Genomic DNA, 15,003 nt, shown 5'->3' on the forward strand with positions numbered 1-15,003 from the left:
GCTGTCCCCATCTCCACCAGCAGAGGGTGAATGCCTGCTGGTTTTGCCTCCACAGCCCAAATGGGAGGAGCCTGAGCATCCACAGCCCAAATGGGAGGAGCCCAAGCGGAAGGAGCCCGAATGTCCTACGCCTGAGTGGGAGGAGCCCGAACGTCCTACGCCTGAGTGGGAGGAGCCCGAACGTCCTACGCCTGAGTGGGAGGAGCCCGAACGTCCTACGCCTGAGTGGGAGGAGCCCGAACGTCCTACGCCTGAGTGGGGGGAGCCCGAACGTCCACAGCCCAACAGGGAGGAGTCGGGGCGTCCACAGCCCAACAGGGAGGAGTCGGGGCGTCCACAGCCCAACAGGGAGGAGTCGGGGCGTCCACAGCCCAACAGGGAGGAGTCGGGGCGTCCACAGCCCAAAGGGAGGCAAGTCGGGGCTTCCACAGCCCTGGGACCCAAGCCACCAGCAGAGGGAAAATGCCTGCTGGTTCAGCCCCAAGAGCCAGAAGGGGAGGAGTTACAGGCTCAACCCCCTGAAAATTTTTGGGGGGGAGAAGGGCAGGATGCTGGTGTCCCCCAGCAGCCTCTCGCTATGCTGCTGAAGGCAGCACGGCGCGCACATGCCCAGCCGCCACAGCAGAGGGAGCCAGCACCGCCAGGAGCAGAGGAGCAGGAGCTGCCTCTGCCTCCACCACCTCCAGGAGCAGAGGAGCAGGAGCTGCCTCTGCCTCCACCACCTCCAGGAGCAGAGGAGCAGGAGCTGCCTCTGCCTCCGCCACCACCACCGCAAGGAGCAGAGGAGCAGGAGCTGCCTCTGCCTCCACCACCGCCCGGAGCAGAGGAGCAGGAGCTGCCTCTGCTGCCCGTACCTCCGCAGGGAGTACGGTGGCCGGAGCCCCAGAAAGGGGAGCTGCCGGCCACGAAGGGGGAGGAGGTCTGGAGACCACCAACCCCAGCAGCAGTTTCGCTGCCGGAGATCGTGGGGGAGGTCCGGAGACCTGCTCCCACTGCAGCTTTTTCGCTGCAGGAGTTCTTGTGGCCGGAGCCCCACAGGAGGGAGCTGCCGGCTACGAAGAAGGGGGAGGTCGGGGGACCACCTGCCCCCGCAGCTTTTTCGCTGCAGGACGGGACCAACAGGCTGTCAGCCGTGCCACTACCGGCAGGGGTGCTGACAGCATGGCCAGCCATGGGCCCACTGAAGCCTCCCTTCCCAGCCCGAGACTTTGTCCTGGACTGCTGGGTTTTTAAGGGGGGAGGTGGCCGTTGAGGCCATGTGTGCTGCGCACAAGGGGGGGTATATGTGGCAATGCGCCCCGCCCCTGTGTGCATTTGTGTGTTTTGTATGTATATGCGTGCGTATGTTAATGTTGGTGTATAGTCATTGGTACACGGGATATAAACGGGTCTGTGTTTCACGTGTATTTAAAAAGTGTATATTTGTATTTAGGCACGGGATTGCACATCACGCACGTGCATTTAAAATATAATATGTGAACACGGGGAGACACGTAGCACTCAGTCAGGGTTGGGTGTTCGGAAGAGGAGAACGGGTGAGAGAGAGAGGAGAAACTAGAACGTAAAATCATTAAACGTAAAGATAAGTGTGTGTACTCACCGTGTTTGTTTGTCTCCGTGCACCGTTTGTGTTTAGTGCGTTTTGTCTGTCTGTTTATTTTGGCGTCAAGTGCCGTGTCCTGTTTTGTATTCCATTGTTCAAACCTTTTATTTTCTGTTCTGTTTATTAAATGCTGAACGCGATCACGCGTTCAGGCTCACCAAAACCCCATCTCTCTGTTTATTTACTTCCTGCTTCTGGTCTGACACCACCCACTCCGGCCGTCTTTGTGACAGTCCCCAGCCTAATTAAAGAATATCAAACTAGAGAAAGACTACAGCATGCATACTCTGACAAACACAGATTACTTGTACAATGTATGATCTGAGTAAAACAACGAAACCTTGAACAAATATTATAAGCCTCATAACTGGGCTCCCGAGTGGCGCATCCAGTAAAGGCGCTCCTCGCAGGATGTGCTCTATAGCCTGGAGATCGCTGGTTCGAATCCAGGCTATGTCACAGCTGACCGTGACCGAGAGTTCCTAGCGGGCGGCGCACAATTGGCTGAGCGCTGCCCGTGTAGGGAGGGCTTAGGTCGGCAGGGGAATCCACGGCTCACCGCGCATCAGCGACCCCTGTGGCCGATAGGGCGCCTGTGGCTCTGCAGCGGAGCCGCCAGATCTGTGTTGTCCTCCGGCACTATAGGTCTGGTAGCATTGCTGTGGATCTGCAGTGCGAAAAATGACGGCTTGGAAGGAGCACGTTTCGGAGGACGCGTGTTCCAGCCTCCGTTTCCTGAGTCGGTGGGGGGGTTGCGAGCGGTGAGCCGGGGATACAGATAATAATTGGGCATGCTAAATTGGGGTGAAAACCGGGGTAAAAATAATTGGCGACGACTAAATTTATAAAAAAATAAAAAAATAAAAAAATAAAAAAATAAGCCTCATAACTTGCATCCAACAGTTAGGAAGCGCCATTACTGGTACATTTAGTGGGATATTTGTAAGGCGTCCGAATCTTTTGTTTGTTTGTTTCTGCTGCACTTCCTCACTGCTTCTCTCTATGTGCTCCCAGGTACATCCTGACATCAGACATCAGCCAGCAGACAGAGTGCTGCATGCTGTCTGCTCTGCTCTTCAAGGTAGGGCTGTCTCTACCACCATGAGCTCCCAAACCTCCAACACTGTGCAGGTGACGCAGGTCTCTGTATTAATGTATTAATAATGTAATAGAATCACACAGCGTTTTAATCAAGGTATTCATGAGAATGATTTAAAGAGTTGATAACGTTGATTAGATTAACAGAGATACACGTTTCCCATAGCATAGCAAAGCATGGTAAAGCATAGGTAAGCACTATAAAGCACAGAGAGGTCTGGTAAAGCATAGGGAAGCATTGTAAAGCACAGAGAGGTCTGGTAAAGCATAGGGAAGCATTGTAAAGCACAGAGAGGTATGGTAAAGCATAGGGGAGCATTGTAAAACACAGAGAGGTCTGGTAAAGCATAGGGAAGCATTGTAAAGCACAGAGAGGTGTGGTAAAGCATAGGGAAGCATTGTAAAGCACAGAGAGGCATGGTAAAGCATAGGTAAGCACTATAAAGCACAGAGAGGTATGGTAAGGCATATTAATAAAGCAAAGCATAACTATGGGAAAAGCATGGTAAAACTGCAAAAATACTCTACTTTTATAAGGGCTATTATCGGGGATATAAAGGGTCCCGACTGGAGGTCATTTCTATCAGCTAAGCGGCTCAGTTGTTTTGTGTCTGATTTCTCTCCCCTCTCCTCAGGCACTGCTGAGGGCCTCTCTGCCTCATCCCTGGCTGGATCGGGACTGCTCCTCCTATGGGCTGGGTGAGGGCTGGGACGTGCTGGAGCTGATCCCGGGAGTGGACCTGTTCACGGACCAGCACCGAGCTGAGATCCGCAGCACCGTGGGCAGCCTGGCCTTCCTGACGCAGCGGCTCCACAGCACAGGACACAGCCTGACTGTGAGCATCACAGCAAACACTGGAGCAGGGTGCAGGGAGAGGCCCGCACTCTTTAATAACCGGCTAGTCTGCACCATGTTCTGTGACAGGACAATAAAACTGCCAATGTTACATAACTTGTGAAAAACAAAATAGGCACAAGTTTGAGTCCTTAAAAGAACCTGCCCAATTGTTTGTTAACTTTACTTAAACAAGGAACAGAACCTGATGCACGTGTATTTTGATACAGATTATACCTAACAATGCATTTTTAACTGTATTTTATTGTTTTATGTCTTGCATATGATTTCTCTAGGATCAGGGAACAAGTCAAATAGCATTTCAGGCAACTATAATATAATAATATAACCCTTTAAATGGACTGACAGCATGTGACTGAACTGAGCCATTTAAAGTTGTTTTCACTTTAGAAAGAGATTGACATTCTTACCGGTAGGATTAGGAGTTTGATTTCCTCCCCTCTCACCTGCCCTGGTGTGATTTCAGGTTCTGCCCTTACTGACTCTCTACGAGTACTTTGTCTCAAAAATCTGCCAAGATTCCCAAAGAACCCTTGAGTGCCGAATACTGAAGGTAAGCCTGCTTGTTGGGCATCAGATCAGGCTGCCCTCTGCTGTGTAATTCTGGCATATATTCCTGATCGCAAACCCAGTGTTCTTCAATAGGAGGACGTTTCTCAAAATGTATTTAAGAAAGGAAAACGTATAGCACACCAATGGAACAGTGTCTATGCATTAAAAGAGGCCTAACCACATTTTTAAAATGAGTGTTCTTACCTGTTATCAGTTTCATTCTGGAATATGCATATATTTCAAAGACAACGTCATAGACATTAATTTTGCTGCGGGTTCCTGGTTTGAAATCACATCCTGTAACGTGGCTCAGTTTCACTCCAGTGGTCACACAGGAAGTGATTAGATACCAGAAAGCAGCAGTCTGGTATTGTATGTGATAATTCTGCATATCCAGAGTTAAAATAATAATATTAGCAAGTAAACCAACCAAGATCTTCAACACCAGTGCTAATGATGCTAGTGCCACAGATTACAGGTGCTGATTTCTGTGTGTGTTTGGCTTGGCTCAGGTGGCAGTGCTGACGGAGTTGCGGCTCTATGGGGATGCAGTGAGAGAGCTCCTCAGCCTGCTGTATGGGGAGAGGATGCCCAAGCTCACCGGGGGCACCTGCCCCCCCGAGAAACGCACGGTGAGCCCCGCCAATGTCCTCCAACACAACCAGAGAGCCGTACTGGAGGACTGGCCACAGTGACGTCTCGTATCTGTAGAATAAGGATAAATCACTTCATGCAGAATTTATTTCTAACCAAAATCCATCAGCTCAGGAAACTATTTAGCATTTTATCATCCTTGGGATTTTAACACCCTGTTTATAAGCAGGCATTCAGACAAGATAGTATACAGTCATTAAAAAACAGACACAACATGACAGGAATATACAGACACAACATGACAGTAACATACAGACAACATGACAGGAACATACAGACACAACATGACAGTAACATACAGACACAACATGACAGTAACATACAGCCATAACATGACAGTAACATACAGACAACATGACAGGAACATACAGACACAACATGACAGTAACATACAGCAAAACAGACGCAACATGACAGTAACATACAGACACTTTCTGGCCCCAAGAAGGAGAATGGTCAAGCTTTTACATTTCGAGTGTTTTAGGAGAGATTCTAGCTAATGGTCCTTCCATGTGTAATGGAACTGTTCTAAGCATGCACCTTTGTGTTACAGGTCAAAAGAAAGTTTGACACAAGCAAACCTTTGCTGGATCCTGGAAATGTGCAGGTACAGTATAATATGTCCACTTTCTCTAAGACTGCCAGGATAAAGAGTTTGCGGCCTGCTATAGTATCAGGAATAGTATTTTATAGAAATCGATTCTGAACAGGGGCTGTCCAGTCTATGCTGGATATTCTGCATTCTCCACCAAGCTTTACTTATCACCGCTCACTTCACAATTTGGAGCTGTTCATGCCCTGGAGCGGTGATGAGAGCGAGGGTTTTGTGTAGGTTTAGAACAGCAGAGAACATGACCACGGTCTGGCTATCAGGGGTTTGAATAGATTCCCCCTGACGAAACCCCATGAAACACAGGGCAGCTTTTGGGTTTGAATAGATTCCCCCTTACGAAACCCCACGAAACACAGGGCAGCTTTTGGGTTTGAATAGATTCCCCCTGACGAAACCCCATGAAACACAGGGCAGCTTTTGGGTTTGAATAGATTCCTCCTGACGAAACCCCATGAAACACAGGGCAGCTTTTGGGTTTGAATAGATTCCCCCTGACGAAACCCCATGAAATACAGGGCAGCTTTTGGGTTTGAATAGATTCCTCCTGACGAAACCCCATGAAACACAGGGCAGCTTTTGGGTTTGAATAGATTCCCCCTGACGAAACCCCATGAAATACGGGGCAGCTTTCAGTTTTGAATAGATTCCTCCTGACGAAACCCCATGAAATACGGGGCAGCTTTTGGGTTTGAATAGATTCCCCCTGACGAAACCCCATGAAACACAGGGCAGCTTTTGGGTTTGAATAGATTCCCCCTGACGAAACCCCTCAAAACACGGGGCAGCTTTTGGGTTTGAATAGATTCCCCCTGACGAAACCCCATGAAATACGGGGCAGCTTTTGGGTTTGAATAGATTCCCCCTGACGAAACCCCATGAAACACAGGGCAGCTTTTGGGTTTGAATAGATTCCCCCTGACGAAACCCCATGAAATACGGGGCAGCTTTTGGGTTTGAATAGATTCCCCCTGACGAAACCCCTCAAAACACGGGGCAGCTTTTGGGTTTGAATAGATTCCCCCTGACGAAACCCCATGAAATACGGGGCAGCTTTTGGGTTTGAATAGATTCCCCCTGACGAAACCCCATGAAATACGGGGCAGCTTTCAGTTTTGAATAGATTCACCCTGATGAAACCCCATGAAATACGGGGCAGCTTTCAGTTTTGAATAGATTCCTCCTGACGAAACCCCATGAAATACGGGGCAGCTTTTGGGTTTCAATAGATTCCCCCTGACGAAACCCCATGAAACACAGGGCAGCTTTTGGGTTTCAATAGATTCCTCCTGACGAAACCCCATGAAACACAGGGCAGCTTTTGGGTTTCAATAGATTCCTCCTGACGAAACCCCATGAAACACAGGGCAGCTTTTGGGGGAACTGTTGTTGTTTTTGTTGTTGTAGGTGACTTACAGTTTTCACCATATGGATTGCTCAGCCCTCAATATCTGAACAATCTTGCTTTGAGAGACTTGCTTAAAGATGTCTCCAACAACTAGCTTAAAACGTTGTCCAAAAAAAGTTGTCTGGAGTTCCCAGGGCTTGACGCTCTGTCAGTGTTGTTGCAGACCCTGGATGAGCTGGTGACTAAGCGGCTGAATTCAGAGCTCTCTGTGCTGTTCAGCCCCCGGATGGTGAGGAGTCTGAACCTGGTGAAAGCACAGCTCCTCAGCTCCCTGTGCACCACCATCAACGAGTTTCCTGAAACACAAGGTACGCTACAATGAAAAAATACCAGTTACAATTCTAAAACAGTAATAATAAAAAAAAAAATAGTAAGCTTGCTACTTACAACCCTTATAGTTACTTTCAAGACCTTCAATGAAGTTGTTATTTTTTGGTTTGTTAACTTTATTTTGAGTTTTTTTTCATTCTGAAAAAAGTGATAACGATTTGGAGTAAGTAGCTTTGAATATCTAGCTCTTTGTTTCCCTAAAGATCTTGATTTTTCAAACTATGCCTTTGAATTAATCTTGCGATTTGATGCAGAGGTGTTGATGGTGTGTGCTGTCTGCCCTTCTTGCTGCAGAGTGGGAGCCTAAGGGAGCAGTAGAGGCTCCTGCAAACCTGAAGCAGAGAGAGTCTCCCTGCCTGCTGATTGAAGCACAGAACAACAGGCTCACAGCGGCCAGGCTCAAGGTACACACACTCACTGACACAGATCAAACTCAAGGTACACACACTCACTGACACAGACCAGACTCAAGGCACACACACTCACTGACACAGACCAGACTCAAGGTACACACACTCACTGACACAGACCAGACTCAAGGTACACACACTCACTGACCCAGACCAGACTCAAGGTACACACACTCACTGACACAGACCAGACTCAGGGTACACACACTCATTGACACAGTCCAGACTCAAGGTACACACACTCACTGACACAGGCCAGACTCAAGGTACACACACTCACTGACACAGATCAGACTCAAGATACACACTCACTGACACAGACCAGACTCAAGGTACACACACTCACTGACACAGGCCAGACTCAAGGTACACACACTCACTGACACAGACCAGACTCAAAGTACACACACACTGACACAGAACAGACTCTCACTGATGCAGTGAAATCTAGGGTGCACAAGCTAGCTCAAACGAATATTGCTAATTCAACGTTAAGCCCTGTCCACGCTGCTGTAACGGGCAGTGTTGTGCGCTGCACTGCTAGTACGGATTATGACTCTGTTCGGTGAGATGAGATGAAGTTAAAACCTCTTTAACCACATCCTGAATGCAGACAAGCCTGGTTCTTTTGCACAGTGGTTAAGACTCTCCTTTGCCTGCCTGCACCGGTCACATCATTTTCAATTGGGTAACAATTATTAAGACTAGCACCCTATTCATACCATTTACCCAGTTCCTTTGGTGGTTTCCACTGGTCTAGCTGCTGTGGTTTAACCCTGTGTGTGTGTCTCTGTCTCCCTGCAGGGTTTTCTGCTGAGAGAGGCTGCATGCAGTCTGTTCTCTCTCCTGGATGGCCTGAACACAGATCAGGACCCTGTGCTTTCCCAGCTTCCTGCAGCCAGCCTGGAGAGCGCTGTGGAGGCAAAACTGCTGCTCTCTGCCATCAGCCTGCAGCAGGGCAGAGCAGCTGCCAGGTAATCAATCAATCTTTATTTTATATAGCGCCTTTCATAGTGGACCACCATCACAAAGCGCTTTACAAGATAGTGAGGAACAATGCTTAATACATTAAATACAGTAAAATACAGGGCATAGTACATTAAATACAAACAGTAAAAATCAATTGCAAATACATTAAATACAGGCATAATACATTAAATAAAAGGCTAGGATGTGAATTCTAAACATTGTGGATGCGTGTGTCAAACCTGATATAGCAGTTTAGACAACAATTAATAACAGATATCAGGCTTAAAGAGCATTGAAAGCAAGAGAGAACAAGTGGGTCTTGAGAGTTGATTTGAAGCGAGCGACTATGGGAGCTGCACACACTAAAGCTGGGAGAGAGCTCCAGAGTCGGGGCCATGAAGCTAAAAGAGCGCTCTCCGAGTGTGGTGCACTTTTGCTTGGGTATAACAAGCAGGCCTGAGTCAGAGTACCTCTTACGTGCAGGGACATAGCGGGCCAGCAGAGAGATACTCTGGACCTGTGTGATGAAGGGCCTTGAAGGCAAGCAGGAGAATTTTGAAGGTAATCCTGAACTTTACAGGTAGCCAGTGCAGCTGGGCAAGACCGGGGATAATGTGATCATGTTTTTACATCTGGTAAAGATCCTAGCAACGGCATTTTGAACCAGCTGCAATCGGTTTACGGCGAGTGACAGGAGACCACCGTAGAGAGAGTTACAGTAGTCGAGTCGAGAGGAGATGAATGCATGACAGAGTATCTCTGCATCCGGGAGGGAAAGGTAGGGACAGACCTTTGAGGTGTTTTGGAGGTGCTAGAAGGAGGATTTGACTACAGAGGAGATTTGGGCATCAAAGGAGAGGTTACTATCCAGAAGTACACCAAGGCTTCGTACAGTGGGGGAAGGCAGCAGCAGACAGTTTCCGAGCTTCGAGGCAGCAATATTGAGATTCTTGAGTTGAGTTTTCGATCCTACTAGAAGAAGTTCAGATTTGTTGGTGTTGAGCTGAAGAAAATTGGCCTTGATGTCTTGGATGCAAGCTGAGAGCTGGACCATAACAAGTATTACACTTCAAGTCATAAACCATGGGCAAGCAATGCACTTGAATGACCATGTTGTGCCTGCAGTCTTAGAGTTATGCAGTTTAACACTAACCTATTTAAGGAAATTCAGAGAGCATTTCAAAAGAAGACTGTCAAGCTCTTGTTCATGGTGCTCAACTTGGTCCTCCCTACACTCCCTCCATGGCTTATCATTTACTGACCCAAATACCCTTTAACTATATTATTAATCCTGCCGGGGCTTCCCTCCAGCCTGGGTGATTGTACCTTTCTCCTGTTAACGTCACCAGATACAACAACCGTACAGTGACAAGAGGTCTGTGCTAGATTGTGTTTAGGGTCATTCCATTGTATTCGTCACATTCCCCAACATCCGTCTGCTCTTCAGCTTCCTCATACTTTAGGAGCACATCTTTAATAAACTCCTATCAGCCAGTGGAGTGCTCTGCTTCCTCAGTCTTGGGAGAGCCCTGCTCCAATCTTGTAATGAGCCTCGTTCTCCCCCCCAGTGCTGCCCTGGCTCTCTCTGCAATGCGCCTGCTCCAGGACTCCCCAGTGTTTGTGATGAAGAGCCCCCCTGCCCCCCGCCCCGTATTCTCCGCTCTCAGGCTGCCGGGACGCAAGAAGAATTGGGTATGTACGCTGTTATCGGGGTGGGGGGAGAGAAAGAAGAGGATTGATTAACTGAGGAGTCATGAATGAATATAAAATTAGATGATATAATAAGATGCTACATAACATCTGCTGAAATATTGCAATACCAGCGTATGTGAGAGTACCAAATTGACTTATATACAATAGAGTATGTGTTTGTTTGTACTGTGTCCTTACAGATTGCTGATCCTCTCCCCTTCTCTCTCTGTCTCTCTGCAGCAGTGTGAGGATGATTCAGGGCCAGTGCCCAGCGATCTGCCCAGCAATGCCGAAGCCCGGGAGCGGATGGGGGTGTCCCAGTGGCTGAGGTGCCGTCTGGCTGTGCTCCGAGCCCTGAGTGCACACATCCCAGTAGTGGCAATCCACCAAGGTGGGCACACAGATACTGTGCTCTCACACTCCCAGTCCCAGCACACACACTCCGATACTGTGCTCTCACACTCCCAGTCCCTGCACGCACACTCCGATACTGTGCTCTCACACTCCCAGTCCCTGCACGCACAGTCCGATACTGTGCTCTCACACTCCCAGTCCCAGCACGCACACTCCGATACTGTGCTCTCACACTCCCAGTCCCTGCACGCACACTCCGATACTGTGCTCTCACACTCCCAGTCCCAGCGCACACAGTCTGGCTGGATTCCTAGAGCTATTTACTACACATTGTGTCATTTTCACATTCAGATAAAAATGCAGCCAATAAAGTTACCAAACCAGAAGTAGACTACTCACACATTTCATTGAGGGGCAGTCTGGAGTTGTTTCTCATTCAATTTACAATGGTAAGCTTCTGAAAACAGAGAGACATTCCAGTTACCTTTTGTGTTGTAACCATTTGTATGGGATTTTTTCTAAAACAACATTCCTGTAATAACTCCTGATTTAATGCTTTTTGAATAGGTTACATTAAAGTCTGCACCTGGGATAGGGATAGAGATAAAGAGACGAAGTGATACTCATAGAAACTAACTTTAGACCGAACGGTTTGTCAAAGAGCTTTATACGTTTCTTTTCTTATTACCATTGCGTGTTTCATTGTCCTGGATGTACATTAGAGATGTGATTTGGATCCGCAGCTGTCAGGTGGGTGTAAGGAGTTCAGTGCCCACTCTCTGATTTCAGGTAGAGATCACACAGCAGACTCTGCCAGCCTGCTGAGTGAGGGCATTGCCGAGGCCGAGGCCAGCAAGGACACTGAGACCCAGGCAGAGCTGCTGCTGCAGGCTGCAGTGCTGGACACACAGGAGGGGCGGCCCCAGGGGGCCATCATCCCAATGCTGCAGGTAACGCTGCTGTGTCTACTGTCTCTGCGGTCGACTTGCATTCTCAGTCACGTTCCCATTGGAACCTATTAGCAGCGGCTAAGAGTGTAGATCTCGCACTCAGAATATCGATGACAAAGTATGCTAAACTTTAAACCAAACAGGTTCTACATAAACAGATTAAGTATGTTAATATCAGCTCTTTGTTTTTTTTTTTAATTTAGATTTAATGACAGAATATGTTTAAGTGTTTGGTAGCTACCAAGTTGAGAATGTACTTCTCTTGCTGTCTTTGTATGGCAGACCTGGCTCGCTTCGCTTGTGGGCCTGAAATACCCTCTCAGCTTGATTAGAGGTAGCCACCGCACACTTACAAACATACAACAGAAATCATCCCACTTTTCAAAGTGTGGGCTTGGGGTGCATTTTGCATTGCTATCTATCTATCTATCTATCTATCTATCTATCTATCTATCTATCTATCTATCTATATCGAGATATATATATATATATATATATATATATATATATATATATATATATATATATATATATATATATATATATACTGTATGTTTCAGGAGGCAGTCAGTCTGCACTGTGGTATAGCGCTGTGCTGGCTCAGCGGGGCATGCGTCTGTGTTTCAGGAGGGAGTCAGTCTTCACTGTGGTATAGCGCTGTGCTGGCTCAACGGGGCGTGCGTCTGTGTTTCAGTCAGTCTGCACTGTGGTATAGTGCTGTGCTGGCTCAGCGGGGCGTGCGTCTGTGTTTCAGTCAGTCTGCACTGTGGTATAGTGCTGTGCTGGCTCAGCGGGGCGTGTGTCTGTGTTTCAGTCAGTCTGCACTGTGGTATAGTGCTGTGCTAGTTCAGCGGGGCGTGTGTCTGTGTTTAAGTCAGTCTGCACTGTGGTATAGTGCTGTGCTGGCTCAGCAGGTCATGTGTCTGTGTTTCAGGAGGCAGTCAGTCTGCTCTCAGGGAGGAGCTGTCTCTCACCCCGGGCAGGCCTCGTCCTGGCCAGAGCCACTGTGCAACTAAGTGACATGAAGAGGAGTGGACCGGAGAGCAGCGTGACGGCTCACACACACAGCCTGTACACCATCGCACAGAGACTGCTGCAGCAACAGGTCAGTCTGTCACACCGTCCCGCTGACACACACACACACACACACACACACACACACAGCCTGAACACCATCGCACAGAGACTGCTGCAGCAGCAGGTCCCACACTGTCCTTCATAGTGCTACCTGTCAGCCTGATAGTTTGTCTATCTGTATGCCAGTCTGCCCAACTGACCCACTGGACACAAGGTTGAGGGCATGATCATTTCTCTCTATTGGCAAAATGTGAAAGAAAAAAACATTAAAATACAGATTTAACAAAGGGCACCAGTAGTACATAGTAGCAGCTCCACATTAACACGTTTGCCCATAGGCACAGCTTTGAGGATACTGCTGCATCTCTCTGTTGTTCTCTCTGTTTCCTCTGTAATGTCTGTCATTTTCTTCACAGCTGGTAACGCTGGGGGAGTCGCTGGAGCTCGGCGAGGGAGGTGCCGTGCTTATCAACCAGTCGACAGCCCTGAAAAACATCTACCTCCCGCACATCCCCCTCCTGGCCAAGGTCACCCTCAGGCTGGGTAAGAGACGCTGTTATACAAACCACACCTCCAGGGGGTGCAAACCCAAACAACCACAGCGCTTGCGTTATTTCCATGTTCTATTGCAATATTCATTCCAACTTTCCACAGGCGTACCTTGTTACAGTTTCCCTGTAGTAAAAGCATAGCAAAGTGTAATAATGCACATTGAAAACATGGCAAAGCACAGGTAAGTGTAGTAAAGGATAGTGAGGCATGGTAAAGCATGCTGCATTAATAAACATAGCAAACCAGAGTAAACTATGGTTTAGTTCATAGTATAACGATGGGTAAAGCATGGTAACACTGCAAAAATAGAGTGGGAAACTTTCATAAGGGAATATGCTTTTCAAATCAAAGGCTTTTTGACGCGTTTCGACACCGTTGCTTAGCCAGGCTTGTGGACGGGGGTTTTCCTCATATGTGGGGATGTTTGAATTAAACAGCTCCATAGAACAGGGAAATCACACAGCTATCTTTTGCAAAAGTAGGGCTTTATTTTACAGCAAGAGTAAATACTGCATTCTTTCAGATACAATGTAGGAAATGTACTTGCTTCAAAATGGAAGTTGTGGTGTTATTTCTGCCTAGTCTTGATGGCTAGCAGAGTATGAAGTTGTTTGATTGTGACGTATTGCACATTGTAATTTTCTGTTACGTGATGTATTTTTCTTCTAATGCTCAGGCTGTTTAGATTGCCTCAATGAAATAGTGACCTGTGTAAGTGTTCAGCACTGGTTGTGTTTCAGGCCATGCGGCAGCGCAGAAGGCAGCTTGTTCCTCCAGCAGGGAGGGGTCCCTTCAATGGAGAGCAGCTCACCAGGTCCTGAGCTCTGCCCTGGAGCTCTGCCGCGCCTCAGGAACCAGGGAGGGGGACCTGGAGGCAGAGATCCTCTTCCACAAAGGTAGGTATAGATTGGGTTATTAGAAACATATTCAACATTTTGCATTCAAATGCTGGGTTCCAGGCACTCCTATCAGTCCTAGCTCTCTGTGTTTGAGATGACATTGAAGGCTGTGTCCCCACAGGTACTGTCGAACGCCACCTGGTCTATCTCAGTGACTTCAAGCCCTTGGCTGCAATCGAGAGCTTCATGGAAACCATCGCTGTCAGCAGAGCACACGATGAGAATCTTATGTAAGTTCTGATCCTTCTTCAGTCATTGGCAGGGCATACATAATGTTCTGTTATTGCCCTGACTTATTATCCATGCATATAAATAAAATATACAAAATAATGTGCTCCATTAGCTATTTTATGTCACAAGAAGTTATGGTGGACATACTAGGAAAATACACCTTTGTCTGCTTACTAATTGTGTGTGTGTGTCTATGTGTGTGTGTGTGTTTGTCTGTGTGTGTGTGTGTGTGTCTCTGTGTGTCTCTGTGTCTGTGTGTCTCTGTGTGTGTGTCTATGTGTGTATGTCTGTGTTTGTGTGTGTCTGTGTGTGTGTTGTCTGTGTGTGTCTGTGTGTGTGTGTGTCTCTGTGTGTCTGTGTGTCTGTGTGTCTGTGTGTGTGTGTCTCTGTGTCTCTGTGTGTCTGTGTGTGTGTGTGTGTGTCTCTGTGTGTGTTGTCTGTGTGTGTGTCTCTGTGTGTGTGTGTCTCTGTGTGGTTGTCTCTGTGTGTGTGTGTCTCAGACTCCTGAGAAGGAGCTACCTGGAGATCGCTCTGCTCTACCAACACCTGTCCACCAAGCATTCCCTCAAGCCCCCGGAGAAAGAAAAGACTAAAGAAAAACCAGCCCTTTCCCCTGTGCCACCTGCCAGGGGGACTGGGAAACAAAAGGTAGGGTGAACAAAGAAATTGTTTCATGCAGCGTTGGAACATTAACAGTTCACATTTACTCTCCTTTTCCATAAACATTAGAGCAGGAAGCATTTGTGTTGCATTAATAC

General features: G+C 47.7%; 1 protein-coding gene across 6 annotated transcripts in view; it reads left to right on the forward strand.

Moving 5' to 3' along the window:
- The window catches only part of LOC117419646 (cilia- and flagella-associated protein 54-like), a 62,040-nt gene that overhangs the window by 36,235 nt on the left and 10,802 nt on the right, over positions 1-15,003 (forward strand). For all 6 annotated transcript variants that reach the window (XM_058985507.1, XM_058985508.1, XM_058985512.1 and 3 more), the window contains exons 45-60: positions 2,618-2,684; positions 3,337-3,537; positions 4,024-4,110; positions 4,622-4,741; positions 5,317-5,370; positions 6,945-7,089; positions 7,406-7,515; positions 8,326-8,495; positions 10,059-10,182; positions 10,423-10,573; positions 11,326-11,486; positions 12,421-12,591; positions 12,980-13,106; positions 13,856-14,011; positions 14,136-14,244; positions 14,746-14,893. In XM_058985507.1, the coding sequence (XP_058841490.1) occupies positions 2,618-2,684; positions 3,337-3,537; positions 4,024-4,110; positions 4,622-4,741; positions 5,317-5,370; positions 6,945-7,089; positions 7,406-7,515; positions 8,326-8,495; positions 10,059-10,182; positions 10,423-10,573; positions 11,326-11,486; positions 12,421-12,591; positions 12,980-13,106; positions 13,856-14,011; positions 14,136-14,244; positions 14,746-14,893 (2,101 nt within the window). The remainder of the gene's footprint in view (positions 1-2,617; positions 2,685-3,336; positions 3,538-4,023; positions 4,111-4,621; positions 4,742-5,316; positions 5,371-6,944; positions 7,090-7,405; positions 7,516-8,325; positions 8,496-10,058; positions 10,183-10,422; positions 10,574-11,325; positions 11,487-12,420; positions 12,592-12,979; positions 13,107-13,855; positions 14,012-14,135; positions 14,245-14,745; positions 14,894-15,003) is intronic.

Source organism: Acipenser ruthenus, chromosome 14, assembly GCF_902713425.1.
Source record: "Acipenser ruthenus chromosome 14, fAciRut3.2 maternal haplotype, whole genome shotgun sequence".
Classification (NCBI taxonomy): Eukaryota; Metazoa; Chordata; class Actinopteri; order Acipenseriformes; family Acipenseridae; genus Acipenser; species Acipenser ruthenus.